The sequence below is a fragment of the Somniosus microcephalus genome, chromosome 13, assembly GCF_052327205.1.
Source record: "Somniosus microcephalus isolate GS21.2 chromosome 13, FLI_Smic_1.0, whole genome shotgun sequence".
Classification (NCBI taxonomy): domain Eukaryota; kingdom Metazoa; phylum Chordata; class Chondrichthyes; order Squaliformes; family Somniosidae; genus Somniosus; species Somniosus microcephalus.
Genome location: NC_140999.1, coordinates 3585983 through 3613950, shown reverse-complemented (window position 1 = coordinate 3613950; position 27968 = coordinate 3585983). Strand labels below are relative to the sequence as shown.

General features: G+C 52.5%; 1 protein-coding gene across 1 annotated transcript; it reads right to left on the bottom strand.

Annotated features, from left to right (window-relative positions):
• Nucleotides 1–98: 98 nt before the first annotated feature.
• LOC147107979 (cytokine receptor-like factor 1) lies at nucleotides 99–27572 on the bottom strand. The gene is made up of 9 exons (XM_086004351.1): nucleotides 27256–27572; nucleotides 13309–13587; nucleotides 9720–9849; nucleotides 9405–9574; nucleotides 7126–7283; nucleotides 4810–4978; nucleotides 3759–3937; nucleotides 2759–2795; nucleotides 99–1166 (listed from the first exon to the last, which is right to left on the bottom strand). The coding sequence occupies exons 1-9, from the start codon at nucleotides 27317–27319 to the stop codon at nucleotides 1150–1152; spliced, it is 1203 nt and encodes a 400-aa protein (XP_085860477.1). The 5' UTR covers nucleotides 27320–27572; the 3' UTR covers nucleotides 99–1149.
• Nucleotides 27573–27968: the final 396 nt, after the last annotated feature.

The window sequence follows — 27968 nt, the reverse complement described above, 5'->3', positions numbered from 1 at the left end:
GTTACCCATTGAGCCCTTGTAGAGTCCCCAACCTTCAGTCCCTGCTCTCTTGTCAAAAAGAGGATTTTGCTCCAAAGACGAATCTAACAATTGATTGCTTTAAATGTTATTTTTTTGGTTTATTTGAAAGTGATCGCATGTTCAAAGTCCTGAATATTTTGGTTCAGTTGCTTTCTGTGTTGAGATGCAAAGACATTGTTCCCTGTACTGGCCAGGTTTTCCGATGCTCTGTGTGTCTTGTTCTTCCTGGGAGTTTTGGGTGCTTTATCCTGCCGAGATTTTGACTGTTCAACAACAACTTGTATTTATATAGCGCCTTTTGCCTTTAATGTAATAAAACGTCCCACGGTGCTTCACAGGAGAGTTATCAGATAGAAATTTGACACCGAGCCACGTGAGGTATTAGGACAGGCGATCAAAAGCTTGATCAAAGAGGTTGGTTTTAAGGGACATCTTAAAGGAGGAGAGAGAGGCGGAGAGGTTTAGGGAGGGAATTCCAGAGCTCGGGGCCCAGGCAGCTGAAGGCACGGCCGCCAATGGTGGAGCGATGGAAATCGGGGATGCGCAAGAGGCCAGAATTGGAGGAGCGCAGAGATCTCGGAGGGTTGTAGGGCTGGAGGAGGTTACAGAGATAGGAGGGGGGAAATGAAAGAAACAGACAGAATGAGAGAGAGAGAACAGACAGAGAATGTGAGAAACAGAATGAAAGAGAAACAGATAAAGGTATAGGTTCAGGCAGACCAAGAAATAGTGAGAGACACAAACAGAGAGCAAGAGTGAGAGACTAAGAGCCTCAAACCTCTGGGAACTGAATTGAGAGGCAAAATAAAATGATTGAAAGTGGGATATTGACCAGCAATTGAAGAGGGAATGACCTTCAACCCCTGTGGTAGGTTTGATCTTGGACTGCTGAGGTGAAAGGTCGGTGTCCTAACACCTGGTGCCACTCGGCCATCTCCTGTTTCTCCATTTGATGAATGAATGAATACACCTGTAATAAAGTCTGTAGCTGCTCCGTGAGTAACAGTGGGGAGCAGGGACCTGTGGTGGTGACTGTTTCACGTGTTCATGGGTTAAAGACCAAAGTGCGATGGAAATCCTCCCTCCAAACCCCGAGGGGCCTGTCCTTGCAGAGAAGAGTCTCTGGAGTTAGCGGCCTGGAGAATCTGGAAAAAAATCACGGGAATAGGGTTCAGAAAGAGGTAGGTGGGCAAAGACAGAGCGAGATATACAGAGAAAGAAAGAGAAATGGACTGAGAGACAAAGTAAGACGGAGAGACAGAAAAACCTGTCATTGGTATCCAGTATGGTTGCCAACCTGCCAGGATTGGCCCTGGAGTCTCCAGGAATTGAAGATTAATCGCCAGGACACGGCGGCGAGCAGCACCCAGGGAGAAAAATCACAGGAGCAATGTTCCCTCTAATTTTTTTCTTGGCCCACGCGGCCCCTTTAACGGGCTGTGCAGACCATTCAAAATTCCGCGTCTGTGCGGTTTTTCTATTTAAAAGCCGGCTCAGCAGCTGCGCCGGACCCGCAGAGCGCGGCACGACCCGCAGAGCGCGGCACGACCCGCAGAGCACGGCACGACCCGCAGAGCGCCGCACGACCCGCAGAGCGCCGCACGACCCGCAGAGCGCCGCACGACCCGCAGAGCGCCGCACGACCCGCAGCTCAAAGGGAACATTTTATAGGAGTGTTAAAAAAAATTCTCTTTTTTTTCTATTTTCTTTGAACACTTTTGTTTATCAGTTATTAAAATATCAGAGATGGGGAAGAAGTCTGTTTGATTTACCAGAATGGTCCCAGGGATGAGGGACTTCAGTGATGTGGAGAGACTGGAGAAGCTGGGATTGTTCTCCTTAGAGCAGAGAAGGTTAAGGGGAGATTTGATAGAGGTGTTCAAAATCATGAAGGGTTTTGATGGAGTAAATAAGGAGAAACTGTTTCCAGTGGCAGGAGGGTCGGTAACCAGAGGACACAGATTGAAGATAATCGGCAAAAGAACCAGAGGGGAGATGAGGAGAATGTTTTTACGCAGCGAGTTGTTGTGATCTGGAACGCGCTGCCTGAAAGGGCGGTGGAAGCAGATTCAATGGTAGTTTCAAAAGGGGAATTGGAGAAATACTTGAAGGGGAAACATTTGCAGGGCTCTGGGGAAAGAGCAGGGGGGAGTGGGACTAATTGGAGAGCTCTTTCAAAGAGCCGGCACAGGCATGATGGGCCGAATGACGACCTCCTGTGCTGTGAGATGCGATGATTGACAGTCAAGAAACATCCAATTGGGTAACAGAGAGTCTGTTTGCTTTCTAATTGGCTGCGGGGTGCCGTGAGGATGGAGGGGTCAGGTGGGAGAGTGGGGTCGGGCGGTCATGTGATACAACCTCCAAGATAGGTCCAACCCTGGCGTACAGTGTGACGGTGAGAGAGAGATGAACAGAAGGAAAGGCGGAGAGCGAGGCTCAGACAAACAGAATGAGAGAAGCAACTGACAGCTCAGTATAGCGAGATTTTCTCAAAAATATTTCATGATCAGCTTTGGGGCACATCAATAAATCCAAAAATTGAATATGGTTTTGATGCAACTGTGTGTGGGAAGGGCCTCAGGGTAGAGCTGGGCTGAGGATCCGACTGCGCAGGCAACTCAAATCCTGAGATCACAGCTGCTAACTTCATTTCACTTAAACCAGTCTTAAAGGGGCCTGTTCACCTGCAGTTAACTGACCAATGAAAGTGATTGCCCAGCTCAGTCTCACTCACCTTCCTGCAGGCCGATGAAAACAGCGACTTCTTGGTTCTGTGCAAAGAAAAAGAACAGAAGAGTTAACGAACCGAGACTGGGAACTAAAGAGGATTTGGGTTTGTGGGGGTCGGGGGTGGTGAAAGGAGCTTTGAGAGTCTCCTACTTTCTTCCCTCGCTGAGTTTGAGTCCCATTCCAGAGACTCGAGCCCCATAATCCAGGCCAACGCACCCAGTGCCAGTACTGAGGGGGCGCTGCACTGTCAGAGTGCCAGTACTGAGGGGGCGCTGCACTGTCAGAGTGCCAGTACTGAGGGGGCGCTGCACTGTCAGAGTGCCAGTACTGAGGGGGCGCTGCACTGTCGGAGTGCCAGTACTGAGGGGGCGCTGCACTGTCGGAGTGCCAGTACTGAGGGGGCGCTGCACTGTCGGAGTGCCAGTACTGAGGGGGCGCTGCACTGTCGGAGGGGCAGTACTGAGGGGGCGCTGCACTGTCGGAGTGCCAGTACTGAGGGGGCGCTGCACTGTCGGAGTGCCAGTACTGAGGGGGCGCTGCACTGTCGGAGTGCCAGTACTGAGGGGGCGCTGCACTGTCGGAGGGGCAGTACTGAGGGGGCGCTGCACTGTCGGAGGTGCCGTCTTTCGGATGAAACGTTAAACCGAGGCCCCGCCTACCCTCTCAGGTGGACGTAAAGGTTCCCATGGCAACTATTTCGAAGAAGAGCAGGGGCGCTCTCCCCCGTGTCCTGGGGCCAATAATTTATCCCTCAACCAACATCACTAAAACATTACCTGGTCAATTATCACATTGCTGTTTGTGGGAGCTTGCTGTGTGCAAATTGGCTGCCGAGTTTCCTACATTGCAACAGTGACTACACTTCAAAAAAAAGTATTTCATTGGCTGTAAAGCGTTTTGGGATAATCTGAGGTTATGAAAGGCGCTAAAGAAATGCAAGTTTCTTTACTGTCCACCAGTTCTCTTAGCATTGTGCAGCGAGACCCCGTGAGTAAAATGTGTACCTGGTTCCGTGTCTTGTGCGATTTCTGCAGCCAGACGCGCCACTGGTCGTACAGTTTGATGTTGAGGGCTGTGCACCCATAGGCGTGCTTCTTCACCCAGCCGAAGAACTGCTTCAACTCGCGCCTCAAGTTCGAGCCGCTCTCCCCGCTCTTCTGGTAACACGCGCCGCTGGATCGCTCTGCCGAAACACGGAGGAACTTCACTATTTATCTTGTTTGGTGCTCTGAAAATCAACACCATTCCCTCATGTCATTAGAGACCCCGTCACGTTAGTGTCCTGTCCCCTTACGCAGTTCCTGGTCAAGTAAGATGCAAAGTAAAGCTCCCTCTACACTGTCCCATCAAACACTCCCAGGGCAGGTACAGCACGGGTTAGATACAGAGTAAAGCTCCCTCTACACTGTCCCATCAAACACTCCCAGGGCAGGTACAGCACAGGTTAGATACAGAGTAAAGCTCCCTCTACACTGTCCCATCAAATACTCCCAGGGTAGGTATGGCACGGGTTAGATACAGAGTAAAGCTCCCTCTACACTGTCCCATCAAACACTCCCTGGGCAGGTACAGCACTGGTTAGATACAGAGTAAAGCTTCCTCTACACTGCCCCATGAAACACTCCCAGGGCAGGTACAGCACGGGTTAGATACAGAGTAAAGCTCCCTCTACACTGTCCCATCAAACACTCCCAGGGCAGGTACAGCACAGGTTAGATACAGAGTAAAGCTCCCTCTACACTGTCCCATCAAACACTCCCAGGGCAGGTACAGCACAGGTTAGATACAGAGTAAAGCTCCCTCTACACTGTCCCATTAATGTCCCCGAGCCTCAGCAGTGCACCCCTTACAGCACTGGTGCGATAGTTTTCCCTTTCCCCAACCTCTCTGAGGTTTGCCTGTTAATCTGGTGCTAAATTTGGGATCCATCTGTGCTGAGTCTGGGTTCCAGGGTTTTACTTTCCTGTCGAATGCAGAAAATGGAGAGTATTGGAATGCTGGAAGTGAGAAAGGCGTGGATGAGGGATACACAATAACAGGTGTTTAGACTCTCACCGTTCCGGGGAGTGGAGGCGGCCGTGGGGATACTCCATTCACTCCAAATCCCGGCCTTCCGAGAACCATAAATGCCGACCGGATTACACCGCACTTGCACAAAGTACACGGTGCCCGGCCTCAGCCCTGCCAATCGGCACAGGGTCTGGTTTCCAATATCATCCACAACCTGCAATGAGAACATAAGAAATAGGAGCAGGAGTTGGCCCCTCGAGCCCGCTCCGCCATTCAGTGAGATCATGGCTGAAAGCAGGGAGAAAGGGTTAAATTCCAAGGCCAGGTTACACAGACTGAGCTTGTATTCCCTCGAGTTTAGAAGATTAAGGGCTGATCTAATCGAGGTGTTTAAGATGATTAAAGGAGTTGATGGGGTCGAGAGAGAGAAACTATTTCCTCTGGTGGGGGGAGTCCAGAACAAGGGGGCTTGATCTTAAAATTAGAGCCAGGCCGTTCAGGGGTGATGTCAGGAAGCACTTCTTCACACAAAGGGTCGTGGAAATCTGGAACTCTCTTCCCCCAAAAAGGCTGTGGATGTCGAGGGTCATTTGAAAATTTCAAGACTGAGATTGATCGATTTTTGTTGGGCGAGGGTATTGAGGGTTTCGGAACCAAGGCAGGTAGATGGAGTTAAGATACAGATCAGCCGTGATCTAATTCAATATGGAACAGGCTGGAGGGGCTGAATGGCCTCCTCTTGTTCCTATGTAAATCGAGTGGAGCCTGCAGTGACTGGTCTCTGTGCTAGACCAGGCTCCGTCACCACTCACTGCACCACCTGCTCCTCCTTGGCCTCTCAGAGCTCACTGCACCCTGCTGGTACTTCACTCAAGTGCCTATTCTCAGTGTGCAAGCCTGGACACTGAGTGTCAGCAGGATATTGGACCACCAGAGTCATCACAGCTGGGCTCAACCCTCACCTCGTCTGATATCCGTGCGTACGCATACACACACATACATACTCAAACACACTCACACATACATGCACATCTACACGCGAACATACACACACACACACACTCACACTCAAATACACACATTCACTCACGCATACACACTTACACTCAGATACACACACTCAGATACACACACTCAGATACACACAGACTCACAGTCACATTCACTCACAGACTCACACTCCGATACATACATACATACTCATACACACAGACACGCACGCAAGCATGCACACACATACATACACACGCATGGTCACATGCACGCAATCACCAGCGGGAGTCACTGGATGGTGAGGAGCTGGAATCCTGGCTGATTTTCCCACCCTTGGACCAGGGACCGAGCTTTGCCCCTTCTGGTTAATCCTGGTCAGTATCTCACACACTGGCGTATTTACCTACTTTCGGGAGAAGAGGAGACTGGGAGGGGATGTGATAGAAGTGTTTAAAATAATGAATCGTTTGGACAAATGGGACCCAAGTAAACGTTTCCTGACGTGTAACAACTCAAGGGGCCAAATTTAGAATTTAAGGGGAAAAAAATAGGAAATGCAGGAGGATGTTTTGTACCAAAGGGGCGGTGAGTAAGAGGAGCAGATTACCAGCACGGGTTAGTAACAAGAAACCTTAAAGGGTTTCAAGAAGGAACGAGACAGGTTCTGGTCAACAAATGGGATTCCGAGTAATTTGAAATGCACCGAGGTCCCACCTGGCAGCTATCTCTTGCCCTGCCAGTACACTTCACACCTAATCTCAGCCTATTACCATCTCGTCTAGCTCTTTTACTTCTTTTGTTTCTTTCACTTCCTTTGTCCGATCGCAGCCCTGCCTTCGATCTATTTCCTTTTCTTTCCAGTTTTGAAGAAGGGTTCGACCCGAAACGTCAACTCAAATTTCTCTCCACGGATGTTGCCTGACCTGCTGAGTTTTTCCAGCATTTTCTGTTGTTATTTCGGATTTCCAACATCCGCAGTATTTTGCTATCGGATAGTGTGGATAGATGGGCCGAATGCTTCTCCCGCCTGAAACTCTGACTAGGGTTGAAGACTAATATTCAAATCAACTAAAATTAATGCGGAGGTGTTTCTCGAAGCTCCTATTATCTGGGGATGGAGATTAAACCAGCCAATCATGAACACAATGAGCGGGGGTCTGCAAACAGCACCTCCTGTCCACTGTGAGATGGTGAATGCCTCATCGTTGGCTGAAGGACGTCTCCAGGTGTGGGAGGGGGTTGAACATAGGAATGGGGGGAGGCCATTCAGCCCCTCGAGCCTGTTCCGCCATTCAGTTAGCCCACGGCTGCCCTGTACCTCAGCCCCAGTAACAGTGAAAAATCATCTACGGAAAAGGGCAGAATTACCTTCCATTCAGTGCTGTCCTCCACACGATACCGGATCTGGTACTTGGCCTGAAAGAGGAAGTCCTTCAGTGCGGGCGGGGAGCTCCAGCGGACACTGAGCTGGTCCTCGAGATCACCAACACGATTCACCTGAACGTCAAATGGGGCATCCGTGGTGACTGTTCCAAACAATAAATAGCCATGTGGATACGTTAGTCTGTGTATAACAGGACTGAGTGTCCCAGCACTGACTGTGTGTGTAACAGGACTGAGTGTCCCAGCACTGACTGTGTGTGTAAGAGGACTGAGTGCCCCAGCACTGACTGTGTGTATAACAGGACTGAGTGTCCCAGCACTGACTGTGTGTGTAACAGGACTGAGTGTCCCAGCACTGACTGTGTGTGTGTAACAGGACTGAGTGTCCCAGCACTGACTGTGTGTGTGTAACAGGACTGAGTGTCCCAGCACTGACTGTGTGTGTAACAGGACTGAGTGTCCCAGCACTGACTGTGTGTGTAAGAGGACTGAGTGCCCCAGCACTGACTGTGTGTATAACAGGACTGAGTGTCCCAGCACTGACTGTGTGTGTAACAGGACTGAGTGTCCCAGCACTGACTGTGTGTGTGTAACAGGACTGAGTGTCCCAGCACTGACTGTGTGTGTAACAGGACTGAGTGTCCCAGCACTGACTGTGTGTGTAACAGGACTGAGTGTCCCAGCACTGACTGTGTGTATAACAGGACTGAGTGTCCCAGCACTGACTGTGTGTAACAGGACTGAGTGACCCAGCACTGACTGTGTGTATAACAGGACTGAGTGTCCCAGCACTGACTGTGTGTGTAAGAGGACTGAGTGTCCCAGCACTGACTGTGTGTGTAACAGGACTGAGTGTCCCAGCACTGACTGTGTGTGTAACAGGACCGAGTGTCCCAGCACTGACTGTGTGTGTAACAGGACTGAGTGTCCCAGCACTGACTGTGTGTGTGTAACAGGACTGAGTGTCCCAGCACTGACTGTGTGTGTAACAGGACTGAGTGTCCCAGCACTGACTGTGTGTGTGTAACAGGACTGAGTGTCCCAGCACTGACTGTGTGTGTAACAGGACTGAGTGTCCCAGCACTGACTGTGTGTGTAACAGGACTGAGTGTCCCAGCACTGACTGTGTGTGTGTAACAGGACTGAGTGTCCCAGCACTGACTGTGTGTGTAACAGGACTGAGTGTCCCAGCACTGACTGTGTGTATAACAGGACTGAGTGACCCAGCACTGACTGTGTGTTTAACAGGACTGAGTGTCCCAGCACTGACTGTGTGTAACAGGACTGAGTGTCCCAGCACTGACTGTGTGTGTAACAGGACTGAGTGTCCCAGCACAGACTGTGTGTGTAACAGGACTGAGTGTCCCAGCACTGACTGTGTGTGTATAACAGGACTGAGTGTCCCAGCACTGACTGTGTGTATAACAGGACTGAGTGACCCAGCACTGACTGTGTGTTTAACAGGACTGAGTGTCCCAGCACTGACTGTGTGTGTAACAGGACTGAGTGACCCAGCACTGACTGTGTGTATAACAGGACTGAGTGTCCCAGCACTGACTGTGTGTGTAACAGGACTGAGTGACCCAGCACTGACTGTGTGTTTAACAGGACTGAGTGTCCCAGCACTGACTGTGTGTATAACAGGACTGAGTGTCCCAGCACTGACTGTGTGTGTGTAACAGGACTGAGTGTCCCAGCACTGACTGTGTGTGTAACAGGACTGAGTGTCCCAGCACTGACTGTGTGTATAACAGGACTGAGTGTCCCAGCACTGACTGTGTGTTTAACAGGACTGAGTGTCCCAGCACTGACTGTGTGTATAACAGGACTGAGTGACCCAGCACTGACTGTGTGTTTAACAGGACTGAGTGTCCCAGCACTGACTGTGTGTGTATAACAGGACTGAGTGTCCCAGCACTGACTGTGTGTGTAACAGGACTGAGTGTCCCAGCACTGACTGTGTGTGTAACAGGACTGAGTGTCCCAGCACTGACTGTGTGTATAACAGGACTGAGTGACCCAGCACTGACTGTGTGTATAACAGGACTGAGTGACCCAGCACTGACTGTGTGTGTAACAGGACTGAGTGTCCCAGCACTGACTGTGCACACTGGGCAGTTTTTTTCGACACTGAGCCATGATGGGGATGGGGGTGGGGGTGGGGATGACACCTGGATGTGTATCAGTTATATTTTGACATTTTAAATCGCGTTCCCAATAACATAATGCGGCTTTATTTCGAACAGCCCGCAGGAATCGCTCACCTACGTCCAGTATGTCCAGAGAGATGATGTCGGAAGCTGCAGACCCCAATTTGTTCGATGCCTCGACCCAGATTTCATACGGAGTGAAGAGAGCGAGATCCTTGGGGATGTAGCAGGAGTTCAGTCCAGCGGTGCCCATCTCCTGGCACTCATTCTCTTTGCCGTACCACCTGGGGAAAGCAATAGGGGGCAGATTTACACTCTGTCGTAGAATCATGGGGGAGCGGTCGTGTAAAACAGCGAGTCTGCTGCCCGTTTCACATCTCTCCACATTTCTATTGATTTCGCTATCACCTCACATCTGCGTTGCCTTACCGTAACTTGTATTTCAGTGTGTACTTTGTACGGAGGAAGGATTCGCCCTCTCCCCCCGGGCTCCATTTACAGGTGAGGTCCTTGGTATTCTTAGACCAGCAGGTGATGTTGGTGGGCTTCTCGGGGGGAACTGCATGAGAGAGAGAGAGAGGGGGGGGGGAAAAAACAACCAGACATTGAACAATAGCAAAATACTGTGGATGCTGGAAATCTGAAATGCTGGAAACACTCAGCAGGTCAGGCAGCATCGAGGAGAGAGAAACAGAGTTAACGTTTCAGGGACCGAAACGTTAACTCTGTTTCTCTCTCCTCGATGCTGCCTGACCTGCTGAGTGTTTCCAGCATTTTCTGTTGTTATTTCAGACATCGAACACCCTGCGGAGAGGTGAGCCAGCCTCAGCTTCACTGGGAAAGATCCAGTTTCTAATCCAGGACTTCGCGGGCACTGAATCTGCCAGGGTGACACCAGATGTGTCTGCCCCACCCTGACGTGACGTGGAACGAGTCCAGCTTCAGAGGCGGTCAGCTGGCCGATGGGACGACTCGACCCATTTAAGAACATAAGAACTAGGAGCAGGAGTTGGTCATTCGGCCCCTCGAGCCTGCTCCGCCATTCAATGTGATCATGGCTGATCATCCAAATTCAGTACCCTGTCCCTGCTTTCTCCCCATATCCCTTGATCCCTTTAGCCTTAAGAAATATATCCAACTCCTTGAATATATTTAATGAATTGGCCTCTACTGCCTTCTGTGGTAGAGAATTCCACAGATTCACCACTCTCTGGGTGAAGAAATTCCTCCTCATTTCTGTCCTAAATGGCTTACCCCTTATCCTTAGACTGTGACCCCCTGGTTCTGGACTCCCCGGCCATTGGGAGCATCCTTCCTGCATCTAGTCTGTCTAGTCCTGTTAGAATTTTATAAGTTTCAATGAGATCCCCTCTCATTCTTCTAAACTCCAGCGAGTATAAGCCTAATCAACCCAATATCCCTCGATTCCCTTAGTGTCCGAAAATCTATCGATCTCTTGTCTTGAATATACTCAACGACTGAGCCTCCACAGCCCTCTGGGGTAGAGAATTCCAAAGATTCACCACCCTCTGAGTCAGTCCTCAATGGCCGACCCCTTATCCTGAGACTGTGACCCCTGGTTCTAGACTCTCCAGCCAGGGGGAAACAGCCTCTCAGCATCGACCCTGTCAATCCCCCTCAGAATCTTGTACGTTTCAAGTTTAGCCCGTCCTGCCCGCTCCCTGTTCTTGGTGGGGCAGTTAGGGTCGCCAACTCTCCAGGATTGCCCTGGAGTCTCCAGGAATGAGAGATTAATCTTCCAGGACACTGCTTCCAGCAATTCTGGAGAAAAATCACTGGGGCTGTTAAAAAGAATTTACTTTGAATTCTTTTGTTTATTAATTACACAAATACCGGAGATGGGGAAAGGCTCTTTGATTGACAGTCACTAATCATCCTATTGGGTAAGGAAGAGTGTTCGCTGTTCAATCGGTGGAGGAAGGCGGAGCACCGTGTGGATGGACGTGTCGGGCGGCCAATGGCAGGAGAGTGGGGGCGGGGCGGTTGAAGGCCGGTGGGGGCGGGGTAATGTGACGATACCTCCAGGAATACATCCAACGAGAGTTGGCAACCCTCGGCAGGAGTTGGCAATGGCCAGAAGGACAAGACGTGACCAAATGTTGAGCGATGAGGGGAGCACCAGCCTCTCCCAACCAGCGGACCCCAGGCTGTTGTAGCCCGCACTCTCCAGCAAGGGTCACTGGATAGCAGTCAGGAGCAACTTAATGGAGGAGAGAGAGGCGGAGAGGTTTAGGGAGGGAATTCCAGAGCTTAGGGCCTCAGGTAGCTGAAGGCACGGCCACCAATGGTGGAGCGATTAAAATCGGGGATGTTCAAGAGGCCAGAATTAGAGGAGCACGGATGTCTCAGACGGATGTGGGACTGGAGGAGATTACAGAGATAAGGAGGGGGGCGAGGGATTTGAAAACAAGGGTGAGAATTTTGAAATCGAGGCGTTGCTGGACCGGGAGCCAATGTAGTTCAGTGAGCACAGGAGGTGATGGGTGAACGGGACTCGGTGTGAGTTAGGACACGGGGCAGTGAGCACAGAGGGTGATGGGTGAACGGGACTGGGTGTGAGTTAGGACACGGGGCAGTGAGCACAGGGGGTGAGGGGTGAACGGGACTGGGTGTGAGTTAGGACACGGGTCAGTGAGCACAGGAGGTGATGGGTGAACGGGACTGGGTGTGAGTTAGGACACGGGTCAGTGAGCACAGGAGGTGATGGGTGAACGGGACTCAGTGCGAGTTAGGACACGGGGCAGTGAGCACAGGGGGTGATGGGTGAACGGGACTGGGTGTGAGTTAGGACACGGGTCAGTGAGCACAGGAGGTGATGGGTGAACGGGACTTGGTGCGAGTTAGGACACGGGGCAGTGAGCACAGAGGGTGATGGGTGAACGGGACTGGGTGTGAGTTAGGACACGGGGCAGTGAGCACAGGGGGTGATGGGTGAACGGGACTGGGTGCGAGTTAGGACACGGGGCAGTGAGCACAGGGGGTGATGGGTGAACGGGACTGGGTGCGAGTTAGGACACGGGGCAGTGAGCACAGGGGGTGATGGGTGAACGGGACTGGGTGTGAGTTAGGACACGGGGCAGTGAGCACAGGGGGTGATGGGTGAACGGGACTGGGTGCGAGTTAGGACACGGGGCAGTGAGCACAGGGGGTGATGGGTGAACGGGACTGGGTGCGAGTTAGGACACGGGGCAGTGAGCACAGGGGGTGATGGGTGAACGGGACTTGGTGTGAGTTAGGACACGGGGCAGTGAGCACAGGAGGTGATGGGTGAACGGGACTTGGTGCGAGTTAGGACACGGGGCAGTGAGCACAGGGGGTGATGGGTGAACGGGACTGGGTGCAAGTTAGGACACGGGGCAGTGAGCACAGGGGCTGATGGGTGAACGGGACTTGGTGTGGGTTAGGACACGGGACAGTGAGCACAGGGGGTGATGGGTGAACGGGACTGGGTGTGAGTTAGGACACGGGGCAGTGAGCACAGGGGGTGATGGGTGAACGGGACTGGGTGCGAGTTAGGACACGGGGCAGTGAGCACAGGAGGTGATGGGTGAACGGGACTTGGTGCGAGTTAGGACACGGGTCAGTGAGCACAGGAGGTGATGGGTGAACGGGACTGGGTGCGAGTTAGGACACGGGGCAGCAGAGTTTTAGATGAGCTGATGTTTACGGAGGGTGGAATGTGGGAGGCCGGCCCGGGGTGTGTTGGAATAGTCAAGTCTGGAGGTAACAGAGACACAGATGAGGGTTTCAGCAGCGGATGAGCTGAGGCAGGGACGGAGACGGGCGATGTTACAGAGGTGGAAGTAGGAGGTCTTGGTGATGGAGCGGGTACGGGGCCAGAAGCTCAGCTCACACACACCGATACGCAGCAACTCACATTTGCACACTCTCACAAATAAGCGTGAAGACACACACACACACATTGACTACACAGAGTCAGAGAACGTCCTGGTACCAGCGGAGTCACCGGCGCAAGACCCCAGTGGGAGAAACTTACGGCCCACGTAGAGACAGGACCCGGCCAGAATCCTGCCGTCCGCTCGGTGACACACCAGGTTGTCGCCGGATTGTTGCCGTGACCCGTTCAGCCCGTGCACTGTCACCCTCAGCGTACTGCTGTTCACCAGCGTGTAGAGCTCCGCGGGAAGTGCCTGGCCGTTCAGCGTCCAGTAGAGATCGCGGGAGTCCACGTTCACCTCGGGGTTTACAACGCAGGTGGCGGTCAGCGATGACCCAATGGTCAGAATCGGATCCTGGGGCACAACCGCACCAAGTGCTGCCAAGGGAGCAGAAGGAATCCCTTAAAACCTTTTTTATAGTGCAATGTCAGATCCCTTTTCCTCATTTCCTTCGTACCTCTCCTCCCTCCTTTCCTGAAAGTTGGGGTACAGTTCCACAATTCTCTAGTAAAAGCAAGAACTTGCATTTCTATAGCGCCTTTCACGACCGCGGGACGTCCCAAAGCGCTTTACAGCCAATGAAGTACTATTTGAAGTGCAGTCACTGTTGTAATGTGGGAAACACAGCAGCCAATTTGCGCACAGCAAGCTCCCACAAACAGCAATGTGATAATGACCAGATCATCTGTTTTAGTTATGTTGATTGAGGGATAAATATTGGCCCCAGGACACCTGGGAGAACTCCCCTGCTCTTCTTCAAAATAGTGCCATGGGATCTTTTACGCCCACCCGAGAAAGCAGAGAGGACCTCAGTTTAACGTCTCATCTAAACGATGGCACCTCTAACAGTGCAGCACTCCCTCAGCACTGCACTGGAGTATCAGCCTGGTTTATGGGCTCGAGTCTCTGGAGTGGGACTTGAACCCACGACCTTCTGACTCAGAGGCGAGGGTGCTGCCCACTGAGCCACGGCTGACACCAGTGTTGCCCAAGTTCTTCATGTGTGAGCCGAGACAGTGTGCAGGTGTGTGTGTTTGTTTGTGACTACACGCATACATGCATAAGCTATTCAACCTTAGGGAGAATCACTCACCCTTACTCTGCTGCCCCGTGTCCTAACTCACACCAAGTCCGGTTCACCCATCACCCCTGTGCTCACTGCCCCGTGTCCTAACTCACACCCAGTCCCGTTCACCCATCACCCCCTGTGCTCACTGCCCCGTGTCCTAACTCACACCAAGTCCCGTTCACCCATCACCCCCTGTGCTCACTGCCCCGTGTCCTAACTCGCACCCAGTCCCGTTCACCCATCACCCCCTGTGCTCACTGCCCCGTGTCCTAACTCACACCCAGTCCGGTTCACCCATCACCACTGTGCTCACTGCCCCGTGTCCTAACTCACACCCAGTCCGGTTCACCCATCACCCCCTGTCCTCACTGCCCCGTATCCTAACTCACACCCAGTCCCATTAACTCATCACCCCCTGTGCTCACTGCCCCGTGTCCTAACTCACACCAAGTCCCGTTCACCCATCACCCCCTGTGCTCACTGCCCCGTGTCCTAACTCACACCCAGTCCGGTTCACCCATCACCCCCTGTGCTCACTGCCCCGTGTCCTAACTCGCACCCAGTCCCATTCACCCATCACCCCCTGTGCTCACTGCCCCGTGTCCTAACTCACACCAAGTCCGGTTCACCCATCACCCCCTGTGCTCACTGCCCCGTGTCCTAACTCGCACCCAGTCCCATTCACCCATCACCCCTGTGCTCACTGCCCCGTGTCCTAACTCACACCAAGTCCGGTTCACCCATCACCCCCTGTGCTCACTGCCCCGTATCCTAACTCACACCCAGTCCCATTAACTCATCACCCCCTGTGCTCACTGCCCCGTGTCCTAACTCACACCAAGTCCGGTTCACCCATCACCCCCTGTGCTCACTGCCCCGTGCCCTAACTCGCACCCAGTCCCATTCACCCATCACCCCTGTGCTCACTGCCCCGTGTCCTAACTCACACCAAGTCCGGTTCACCCATCACCCCTGTGCTCACTGCCCCGTGTCCTAACTCACACCCAGTCCGGTTCACCCATCACCCCTGTGCTCACTGCCCCGTGTCCTAACTCACACCCAGTCCCGTTCACCCATCACCCCCTGTGCTCACTGCCCCGTGTCCTAACTCACACCAAGTCCGGTTCACCCATCACCCCTGTGCTCACTGCCCCGTGTCCTAACTCACACCCAGTCCGGTTCACCCATCACCCCTGTGCTCACTGCCCCGTGTCCTAACTCACACCCAGTCCGGTTCACCCATCACCCCCTGTCCTCACTGCCCCGTATCCTAACTCACACCCAGTCCCATTAACTCATCACCCCCTGTGCTCACTGCCCCGTGTCCTAACTCACACCAAGTCCCGTTCACCCATCACCCCCTGTGCTCACTGCCCCGTGTCCTAACTCACACCCAGTCCGGTTCACCCATCACCCCCTGTGCTCACTGCCCCGTGTCCTAACTCGCACCCAGTCCCATTCACCCATCACCCCCTGTGCTCACTGCCCCGTGTCCTAACTCACACCAAGTCCGGTTCACCCATCACCCCCTGTGCTCACTGCCCCGTGTCCTAACTCGCACCCAGTCCCATTCACCCATCACCCCTGTGCTCACTGCCCCGTGTCCTAACTCACACCAAGTCCGGTTCACCCATCACCCCCTGTGCTCACTGCCCCGTATCCTAACTCACACCCAGTCCCATTAACTCATCACCCCCTGTGCTCACTGCCCCGTGTCCTAACTCACACCAAGTCCGGTTCACCCATCACCCCCTGTGCTCACTGCCCCGTGCCCTAACTCGCACCCAGTCCCATTCACCCATCACCCCTGTGCTCACTGCCCCGTGTCCTAACTCACACCAAGTCCGGTTCACCCATCACCCCCTGTGCTCACTGCCCCGTATCCTAACTCACACCGAGTCCCGTTCACCCATCACCCCCTGTGCTCACTGCCCCGTGTCCTAACTTGCACCAAGTCCCGTTCACCCATCACCCCCTGTGCTCACTGCCCCGTGTCCTAACTCACACTCAGTCCCGTTCACCCATCACCCCCTGTGCTCACTGCCCCGTGTCCTAACTCACACCCAGTCCCGTTCACCCATCACCCCCTGTGCTCGCTGCCCCGTGTCCTAACTCACACCTAGTCCCGTTCACCCATCACCCCCTGTGCTCACTGCCCCGTGTCCTAACTCACACCCAGTCCCGTTCACCCATCACCCCTGTGCTCACTGCCCCGTGTCCTAACTCACACCCAGTCCCGTTCACCCATCACCCCCTGTGCTCACTGCCCCGTGTCCTAACTCACACCCAGTCCCGTTCACCCATCACCCCCTGTGCTCACTGCCCCGTGTCCTAACCCACACCGAGTCCCGTTCACCCATCACCCCCTGTGCTCACTGCCCCGTGTCCTAACACACCCAGTCCCGTTCACCCATCACCCCCTGTGCTCACTGCCCCGTGTCCTAACTCACACCCAGTCCCATTAACTCATCACCCCCTGTGCTCACTGCCCCGTGTCCTAACTCACACCAAGTCCGGTTCACCCATCACCCCCTGTGCTCACTGCCCCGTGCCCTAACTCGCACCCAGTCCCATTCACCCATCACCCCTGTGCTCACTGCCCCGTGTCCTAACTCACACCAAGTCCGGTTCACCCATCACCCCCTGTGCTCACTGCCCCGTATCCTAACTCACACCGAGTCCCGTTCACCCATCACCCCCTGTGCTCACTGCCCCGTGTCCTAACTTGCACCAAGTCCCGTTCACCCATCACCCCCTGTGCTCACTGCCCCGTGTCCTAACTCACACTCAGTCCCGTTCACCCATCACCCCCTGTGCTCACTGCCCCGTGTCCTAACTCACACCCAGTCCCGTTCACCCATCACCCCCTGTGCTCGCTGCCCCGTGTCCTAACTCACACCTAGTCCCGTTCACCCATCACCCCCTGTGCTCACTGCCCCGTGTCCTAACTCACACCCAGTCCCGTTCACCCATCACCCCTGTGCTCACTGCCCCGTGTCCTAACTCACACCCAGTCCCGTTCACCCATCACCCCCTGTGCTCACTGCCCCGTGTCCTAACTCACACCCAGTCCCGTTCACCCATCACCCCCTGTGCTCACTGCCCCGTGTCCTAACCCACACCGAGTCCCGTTCACCCATCACCCCCTGTGCTCACTGCCCCGTGTCCTAACACACCCAGTCCCGTTCACCCATCACCCCCTGTGCTCACTGCCCCGTGTCCTAACTTGCACCCAGTCCCGTTCACTCATCACCCCCTGTGCTCACTGCCCCGTGTCCTAACTCACACCCAGTCCCGTTCACCCATCGCCCCCTGTGCTCACTGCCCCGTGTCCTAACTCACACCCAGTCCTGTTCACCAATCGCCCCCTGTGCTCACTGCCCCGTGTCCTAACTCACACCCAGTCCCGTTCACCCATCGCCCCCTGTGCTCACTGCCCCGTGTCCTAACTCACACCCAGTCCCGTTCACCCATCACCCCCTGTGCTCACTGCCCCGTGTCCTAACTCACACCAAGTCCGGTTCACCCATCACCCCCTGTGCTCACTGCCCCGTATCCTAACTCACACCCAGTCCCGTTCACCCATCACCCCCTGTGCTCACTGCCCTGTGTCCTAACTCACACCCAGTCCCGTTCACCCATCACCCCCTGTGCTCACTGCCCCGTGTCCTAACTCGCACCCAGTCCCGTTCACCCATCACCCCCTGTGCTCACTGCCCCGTGTCCTAACTCGCACCCAGTCCCGTTCACCCATCACCCCCTGTGCTCACTGCCCCGTGTCCTAACTCTCACCCAGTCCCGTTCACCCATCACCCCCTGTGCTCACTGCCCCGTGTCCTAACTCGCACCCAGTCCCGTTCACCCATCACCCCCTGTGCTCACTGCCCCGTGTCCTAACTCGCACCCAGTCCCGTTCACCCATCACCCCCTGTGCTCACTGCCCCGTGTCCTAACTCGCACCCAGTCCCGTTCACCCATCACCCCCTGTGCTCACTGCCCCGTGTCCTAACTCGCACCCAGTCCCGTTCACCCATCACCCCCTGTGCTCACTGCCCCGTGTCCTAACTCGCACCCAGTCCCGTTCACCCATCACCCCCTGTGCTCACTGCCCCGTGTCCTAACTCACACCCAGTCCCGTTCACCCATCGCCCCCTGTGCTCACTGCCCCGTGTCCTAACTCACACCCAGTCCCGTTCACCCATCACCCCCTGTGCTCACTGCCCCGTGTCCTAACTCACACCGAGTCCTGTTCACCCATCACCCCCTGTGCTCACTGCCCCGTGTCCTAACTCACACCCAGTCCCGTTCACCCATCACCCCCTGTGCTCACTGCCCCGTGTCCTAACTCGCACCCAGTCCCGTTCACCCATCACACCCTGTGCTCACTGCCCCGTGTCCTAACTCACACCCAGTCCCGTTCACCCATCACCCCCTGTGCTCGCTGCCCCGTGTCCTAACTCACACCCAGTCCCGTTCACCCATCACCCCCTGTGCTCGCTGCCCCGTGTCCTAACTCGCACCCAGTCCCGTTCACCCATCACCCCCTGTGCTCACTGCCCCGTGTCCTAACTCACACCCAGTCCCGTTCACCCATCACCCCTGTGCTCACTGCCCCGTGTCCTAACTCACACCCAGTCCCGTTCACCCATCACCCCCTGTGCTCACTGCCCCGTGTCCTAACTCGCACCCAGTCCCGTTCACCCATCACCCCCTGTGCTCACTGCCCCGTGTCCTAACTCACACCCAGTCCCGTTCACCCATCACCCCCTGTGCTCGCTGCCCCGTGTCCTAACTCACACCCAGTCCCGTTCACCCATCACCCCCTGTGCTCGCTGCCCCGTGTCCTAACTCGCACCCAGTCCCGTTCACCCATCACCCCCTGTGCTCACTGCCCCGTGTCCTAACTCACACCCAGTCCCGTTCACCCATCACCCCTGTGCTCACTGCCCCGTGTCCTAACTCACACCCAGTCCCGTTCACCCATCACCCCCTGTGCTCACTGCCCCGTGTCCTAACTCACACCAAGTCCCGTTCACCCATCACCCCCTGTGCTCACTGCCCCGTGTCCTAACTGACACCCACTCCCGTTCACCCATCACCCCCTGTGCTCACTGCCCCGTGTCCTAACTCACACCAAGTCCCGTTCATCCATCACCCCCTGTGCTCACTGCCCCGTGTCCTAACTCACACCAAGTCCCGTTCACCCATCACCCCCTGTGCTCACTGCCCCGTGTCCTAACTCACACCCAGTCCCGTTCACCCATCACCCCCTGTGCTCACTGCCCCGTGTCCTAACTCACACCAAGTCCCGTTCACCCATCACCCCCCGTGCTCACTGCCCCGTGTCCTAACTCACACCCGGTCCCGTTCACCCATCACCCCCTGTGCTCACTGCCCCGTGTCCTAACTCACACCCAGTCCCGTTCACCCATCACCCCCTGTGCTCACTGCCCCGTGTCCTAACTCACACCCAGTCCCGTTCACCCATCACCCCCTGTGCTCACTGCCCCGTGTCCTAACTCACACCCAGTCCCGTTCACCCATCACCCCCTGTGCTCACTGCCCCGTGTCCTCACTCACACCCAGTCCCGTTCACCCATCACCCCTGTGCTCGCTGACCTACATTGGCTCCCGGTCCGGCAACGCCGCGATTTTAAAATTCTCATCCTTGTGTTCATTTGAAGAACGTAATGTTGTGATGAATAGTAGGAAGGCTGAGGATTGGGAGAGCTTTAGAAACCAGCAAAGGATGACCAAAAATTGATTAAAAGGGTGAAAATAGAATATGAAAGTAAACTAGCAAGAAATATAAAAACAGATTGTAAGATCTTCTACAAATATGTAAAAAGGAAGAGAGTAGCAAAAGTAAACATCGTTCCCTTAGAGGCTGAGACAGGTGAAATTATAATGGGGAACAAGGAAATGGCAGAGACTTTAAACAAATATTTTGTATCTGTCTTCACAGTAGGAGACACAAAAAGCATATCAAAAATAGTGGGGAACCAAGTGGCTAATAAGAGTGAGGAACTTAAAGTAATTAATATCAGTACAAGATGCACTGCAGCAACTCGCCAAAGCTCCTTCAACAGCACCTTCCAAACCCACGACCTCTACCACTTAGAAGGACAAGGGCAGCAGACGCATGGGAACATCACCACCTACAATTTCCCCTCCAAGCCACACACCATCCTGACTTGGACCTGTATCGCCGTTCCTTCACTGTCGCTGGGCCAAAATCCTGGAACTCCCTTCCTAACAGCATTGTGGGTGTACCTACACCATATGGACTGCAGCGGTTCAAGAAGGCGGCTCACCACCATCTTCTCAAGGGCAATTAGGGATGGGCACTAAATGCAGGCCTAGCCAGCGACGCCCACATCCCATCAATGAATAAAGAAAAAGTACTTGAGAAACTAATGGGACTAAAAGCCGACAAATCCCTTGGACCTGATGGCCTATATTCTAGGGTTCTAAAAGAGGTGGCTTCAGAAATAGTGGATGCATTGGTTGTGATCTTCCAAATTCCCTAGATTCTAGAATGGTCCCGGTGGATTGGAAGATATCCCCACTATTCAAGAAAGGAGGGAGAGAGAAAACAGGAAACTACAGGTCAGTTAACCTGACATCAGTCGTCGCGAAAACGCTGGAATCCATTTTTAAAGAAGTGGTAACTGGGCACTTAGAAAATCATAATATGATTAGGCACAGTCAATGTGGTTTTATGAAAAGGAAATAATGTTTAATCAATTTATTAGAGTTTTTTGAGGATGTAACTGGCAGGGTAGATAAAGGGGAACCAATGGATGTAGTATATTTGGATTTCCAAGAGGTGTTCGATAAGGTGCCACATAAAAGATTGCTATGCAAGATAAGGGTTCATGGAGTTGGGGGTAATATATTAGCATGGATAGAGGATTGGATAACGGACAAAAAACAGAGAGTAGGGATTAAATGGGTCATTTTCCGGTTGTCAAGCTGTAACTAGTGGGGTGCCGCAAGGATCAGTGCTTGGGCCTCAGCTATTCACAATCTATATTAATGACTTAGATGAAGGGAGTGCAATGTATCCAAGTTTGCTGATGATACAAAGCTAGGTGGAAAAGTAAGATGTAAGGAGGACGCAACGAGCCTGAAAAGGGATATAGACAGGTTAAGTGAGTGGGCAATAAGGTGGCAGATGGAGTATAATGTAGGGAAATGTGAGGTTATTCACTTTGGTAGGAAGAAGAGAAAACCAGAATATTTTTTAAATGGTGAGAAACGATTAAATGTTGGTGTTCAGAGAGATTCGGGTGTCCTCGGACAGGAAACACAGAGAGTTAGCGTGCAGGTACAGCCAGCAATAAGGAAGGCAAATGGCATGTTGGCCTTTATTGCAAGGGGGTTGGAGTATAAGAGTAAGGAAGTCTTGCTACAATTGTACAGGGCCTTGGTGAGACCACACCTGGAGTACTGGGCACAGTTTTCATCACCTTACCTAAGGAAGGACAGATATGCCTTAGAGGCGGTGCAAAGAAGGTTCACTAGATTGATTCCTGGGATGGGAGGATTGCCCTATGAAGAGAGTTTGAGTAGATTGGGCCTATACTCTCTGGAGTTTAGAAGAATGAGAGGTGATCTCATTGAAATATATAAGATTCTGAGGGGGATTGACAGGGTCGATGCCGAAAGGCTGTCCCCCCTGGCTGCAGGCTCAAAGGGCCATATGGGCCAGCTCTTAATTCTTATGTTCTTATGTTGAAATCCCTCCATGGCCTTGCCCCTCCCTATCTCTAACCCCCTCCAGCCCTACAACCCTCCGAGATCTCTGCGCTCCTCCAATTCTGGCCCCTTGAACATCCCCGATTTCCATCGCTCCACCATTGGCGGCCGTGCCTTCAGCTGCCTGGGCCCCGAGCTCTGGAATTCCCTCCCTGAGCCTCTCCGCCTCTCTCCTCCTGTGAGACGCTCCTTAAAACCTTTGACCAAGCATTTGGTCACCTGCCCTAATTTCCCCTTATGTGGCTCGGTGTCAAATTTTTTGTCTTGTAACACTCCTGTGAAGCACCTTGGGATTTTTTACTACGTTAAAGGCGCTATATAAATACAAATTGTTGTTGTTACGTCCATTCACACACACTTTCCTAGATGATTTTCCATTCAGAAAGTGTGACCAGTTAAGGCTTCTTCACTGCTCTCAGTGCTGTCCCCCCTGAGATCAGCAAAAGGCACAGACTGGGAGCGTAGCCTGTGATTCTCAAAGCTCGCCTACCCCCAACACCAGCAAGGTCGATGTTGAGATCAGTAACAGAATCAGCCAGTTCCTTTGGGGTTATAAACAGACAGTGTTTCAGGGAGTAGACTTCCCGTCTGCTGTTAGATCAGAGGCTATATTCAACTCCACATCCAAAAGCAGTGTTTCGGGAACAGATCTGGGTGGTGCAGTGGGTTAAGACTCCGGCCCATTCTCCTCTGGGAATACGGTTTAAATCCAGCCCAGACCGACGGCATGAACTGCTGGTGTCATTTGGCTGTGGGAGTCCTACTATAAAAGCAGACTGCATTTCCCTACAGTTCAACAGTGACCACACTTCAAAAGTACTTCATTGGCCATGAAGCGCTTTGGGATGTCCTGAGGTCGTGAAAGGTGATTGGACCACACTCGGAGTACTGTGAACAGTTCTGGTCTCCATATTATAAAAAGGATATCGAGGCACTGGAGAAGGTGCAAAAAAGATTTAAAAGGATGATACTGTGGCGGAGCCACTAAGGGACTCCAATCAATCAATTGTATATAATTCCCTTTAATAATATGTTGGCTGCAGCCTGAGTCTGTATCTTTGTTTTCACTGTTTACTTGTACAGAGTGCGATCACTTTAATAGCGCGGGCAAATGCGATGACGTCACGCCGTTCATCACGTGATCCCCCGCCGGCGGGAAAAACGTCATGACGTCATGACATCAGCCACGGGACCGCCCAGGCAGTCCTTGTGGAGCCTCCGAACTGACTAGACCTATATTCGATGTTCTCCTGTAGTTATCTGTTAAACTCTGTTACTTTTCATTAAACCTCGTTGATTTGATCGCCTGAGTGGACCTCAGTCTTTTGGATAGGAACTAGACATTCCTACAATACCAGATCTGAGAGTTTATACCCATCAGGAAAGACTGAACAGGCTGGGGCTCTTTTCTCTAGAAAAGAGAAGACTGATGGAGGTCTTTAAGATTATGAAAGGGTTCAACAGGATAAACATAGAGAAGATGTTTCCACTTGCAGAAAAGACCAGAACTAGTGGTCATCAATATAAGATCATCACTAATAAATCCAATCAGGAATTCAGGAGAAACTTCTTTACCCAGAGAGTGGTGAGAATGTGGAACTCGCTACCACAGGGAGTGGTTGAGGTGAATAGCAGAGATGCATTTAAGGGGAGGCTAGATAAACACATGAAGGAGAAAGGAACAGAAGGATATGGTGATGGGGTGAGAGGAAGAGGGGTGGGAGGAGGCTCGAGTGGAGCAGAGACACCGACATGGAGCAGTCGGGCCGAATGGCCTGTTTCTGTGCTGTAAATACTTAAAAATGAGTTTGGGAATTCCCAATTTCATGTTCCTGGACAAAACTGTCCCCAATTCAGCAGTAAACTGGCAAACTCAGTCAGAGAGCCCACAATCTGGCTGCTGTGGGGAATGGAAAATACCATCCTGGTGCTCTTAGGGCCTGCTGATCAGGGGTCGAGGTTAAAGGTTGCCCACTTGGATGGCGCGATGCCTGGAGGTTTGATCACGGCATTTATGGTTCTGGGAAGGCTGGGATTTGGAGTGAATGACGTATCCCAATGGCCGCCTCCACTCTCTGAAAGGTGAGTGTCTCCAGCCCTCAGCCATGCCATTCTCACATCCAGCACCCCAATACTCTCCACTTTCTGCATTCGACAGAAAAGCAAAACACTGGATCCCAAACTTAGCACTAGATTAACGGGCAAACCTCAGGAAGACTGGTGTGGGCAAAGGGAAAAATATCACACCAGTGCTGTAGGGGGTGCACTGCTGAGACTCGGGGACATTAACGGAACAATGTAGAGGGAGCTTTACTCTGTATCTAACCCGTGCTGTACCTGCCCTGGGAGTGTTTGATGGGACAGTGTAGAGAGAGCTTTACTCTGTATCTAACCCGTGCTGTACCTGCCCTGGGAGTGTTTGATGGGACAGTGTAGAGGAAGCTTTACTCTGTATCTAACCCGTGCTGTACCTGCCCTGGGAGTGTTTGATGGGACAGTGTAGAGGAAGCTTTACTCTGTATCTAACCCGTGCTGTACCTGCCCTGGGATTGTTTGACGGGACAGTGTAAAGGGAGCTTTACTCTGTATCTAACCCATGCTGTACCTGCCCTGGGAGTGTTTGATGGGACAGTGTAGAGGGAGCTTTACTCTGTATCTAACCCGTGCTGTACCTGCCCTGGGAGTGCTTGATGGGACAGTGTAGAGGGAGCTTTACTCTGTATCTAACCCGTGCTGTACCTGCCCTGGGAGTGTGTGATGGGACAGTGTAGAGGGAGCTTTACTCTGTATCTAACCCGTACTGTACCTGCCCTGGGAGTGTTTGATGGGACAGTGTAGAGGGAGCTTTACTCTGTATCTAACCCGTGCTGTACCTGCCCTGGGATTGTTTGACGGGACAGTGTAGAGGGAGCTTTACTCTGTATCTAACCCGTGCTGTACCTGCCCTGGGATTGTTTGATGGGACAGTGTAGAGGGAGCTTTACTCTGTATCTAACCCGTGCTGTACCTGCCCTGGGATTGTTTGACGGGACAGTGTAGAGGGAGCTTTACTCTGTATCTAACCCGTGCTGTACCTGCCCTGGGAGTGTTTGACGGGACAGTGTAGAGGGAGCTTTACTCTGTATCTAACCCGTGCTGTACCTGCCCTGGGAGTGTGTGATGGGACAGTGTAGAGGGAGCTTTACTCTGTACCTAACCCGTACTGTACCTGCCCTGGGAGTGTTTGATGGGACAGTGTAGAAGGAGCTTTACTCTGTATCTAACCTGTGCTGTACCTGCCCTGGGAGTGTTTGATGGGACAGTGTAGAGGGAGCTTTACTCTGTATCTAACCCGTGCTGTACCTGCCCTGGGACTGTTTGATGGGGCAGTGTAGAGGGAGCTTTACTCTGTATCTAACCTGTGCTGTACCTGCCCTGGGAGTGTTTGATGGGACAGTGTAGAGGGAGCTTTACCCTGTATCTAACCCGTGCTGTACCTGCCCTGGGAGTGTTTGATGGGACAGTGTAGAGGAAGCTTTACTCTGTATCTAACCCGTGCTGTACCTGCCCTGGGAGTGTTTGATGGGACAGTGTAGAGGGAGCTTTACTCTGTATCTAACCCGTGCTGTACCTACCCTGGGAGTGTTTGATGGGACAGTGTCGAGGGAGCTTTACTCTGTATCTAACCCGTGCTGTACCTGCCCTGGGAGTGTTTGATGGGGCAGTGTAGAGGGAGCTTTACTCTGTATCTAACCCGTGCTGTACCTGCCCTGGGAGTGTTTGATGGGGCAGTGTAGAGGGAGCTTTACTCTGTATCTAACCCGTGCTGTACCTGCCCTGGGAGTGTTTGACGGGACAGTGTAGAGGGAGCTTTACTCTGTATCTAACCTGTGCTGTACCTACCCTGGGAGTGTTTGATGGGACAGTGTAGAGGGAGCTTTACTGTGTATCTAACCCATGCTGTACCTGCCCTGGGAGTGTTTGATGGGACAGTGTAGAGGGAGCTTTACTCTGTATCTAACCCGTGCTGTACCTGCCCTGGGAGTATTTGACGGGGACAGTGTAGAGGGAGCTTTACTCTGTATCTAACCCGTGCTGTACCTGCCCTGGGAGTGTTTGACAGGGACAGTGTAGAGGGAGCTTTACTCTGTATCTAACCCGTGCTGTACCTGCCCTGGGAGTGTTTGACAGGGACAGTGTAGAGGGAGCTTTACCATGTATCTAACCCGTGATGTAGTTGATCGGGGAAGTTGGGATCAGCCAGGAATTGCTCCCAGAGCTGATCCCGTGCTCTCACATCGATTTCCAACAACCGATCTAAGGTACTGATTCCAAGGACTGATCGCAGCCTGCTTTCACAGGCTTCCGGCACATTCCAAGCTGTGTAACGGCAGGTCCCCACTGATCTCCTCTTATCTCTGAAGAGAGATTCATTCAACACCCACAGACGCTCTCAGAGCCTGTCACCAATCTGTGTCCGAGCAGGAGGTGTACGCCAGGCCCCGGGGCTGTCACTAAATCCTCCTTTTATTACACTCCCTCTTTAGCTTTCAGCTTTTTTGGAGGGTCATTCATTTTATTTCTCACCTGACCACATTCTTTATCTTTATTCCTGTCTGTTCGATTTATGATTTCCCTCCTCTTTCCCTTTGTTTTTTTCTCTCTCTCCCTTTTCTCTCTCTCTCTCTCTTTCATGAATTCAACCGTCCACTAATCGCACAAAGAGAAAGAAACACATTTAAGATGTGATGTTATAAACACTCACGACTCTCTGAAATGCACAATGACCAAGAGATCCCGGCTGCAGGATGATGGAGGGTGAAACTTAACAAGAATTGCAACTTCTACAAGCAATGATTTGTAACTTAAGTCGTGACTGAATTCAAGAAATTGTTTAGAGAAAAAAACACTCTGCACTGGATCCAGTGCAGCCGGTGTTTAATGGTTCACACTGGCTCCTCTGGATCCAGCGCAGCCAGCGTTTGGCAGTTCACACTGGCTCCTCTGGATCCAGCGCAGCCAGTGTTTGGCAGTTCACACTGGCCCCTCTGCATCCAGCGCAGCAGGTTTTTAACCCCTCACATGGTTCACACTGGCCCCTCTGGATCCAGCTCGTCCGGTGTTTGACGGTTCACACTGGCTCCTCTGGATCCAGTGCAGTGTGTTTAACCCCTTGTGTTATCTTCATGCCAATCAAAGCGTCATTTTCTCAACTGGTTTTCAAAGTGATACTTACGTGTCGAGCACAAAACCGGCTTCATCAGCTGGAATGAAAGAAAGAAAAGAAGGAAGGTCGCCATATTTCCACTGCTGTCCAATTTAAAATTAATAACTTGTGGTGGGGGAGGGGGAAAGAGACTGTGCGATAAACGATTAAAAAACAGGCCGAAGTCTCTTCCCTCTGACTCTGTTAAATTTGGTATTTCTGCAAGAGAAAGTTCAGTCTGAGCTCCGTTTGCGAGAGTGTTCGTCTGTCTTCTACCTTGCAGACTGGGATGTGACAAGCTGATCCGTGTACTGCCCCACCCAACAAACCCCCTCCAGTCCCTCAGTGTTCACTTATCTGAAAAAACTTGCTCGCTTTCTGCACAATTACGCCTCTTGTGTTAGGCTGAATAATCCTTCCTGTAATTAGCCTGGGTGCCTGCGATTCCAGATTCCAGTAAGACTACGAGATTGTTTGAGCCTCTCCCTCAGCTAGTGTCAATGGCTGAGCAATGACTCACTCTGTAAATTGGTGAATGGCTCAGGGAAGTCTTAATGGGACAGTAAACATCATCAGTTTCCCGGAATCACACTTCCAATTTCATTTAACACATCAAGGGCTTGAACACAGAAGCCACACCCTTCTCTGATATAACCCGCAACCCTCACTGTAACACTCTCTGATATAACCCGCACCCCTCACTCTAACACTCTCTGATATAACCCGCACCCCTCACTGTAACC

Excerpts from the sequence above, each read along its gene's own strand:
- LOC147107979 (XM_086004351.1), bottom strand. The coding sequence starts at position 27,319 with ATGGCGACCTTCCTTCTTTTCTTTCTTTCATTCCAGCTGATGAAGCCG. Across the intron at positions 9,850-13,308 it reads GTCCTGTCTCTACGTGGGCC|TTCCCCCCGAGAAGCCCACC; the intron begins GTAAGTTTCTCC and ends TCTCTCATGCAG. Across the intron at positions 3,938-4,809 it reads CGCCTCCACTCCCCGGAACG|AGCGATCCAGCGGCGCGTGT; the intron begins GTGAGAGTCTAA and ends GTGTTTCGGCAG.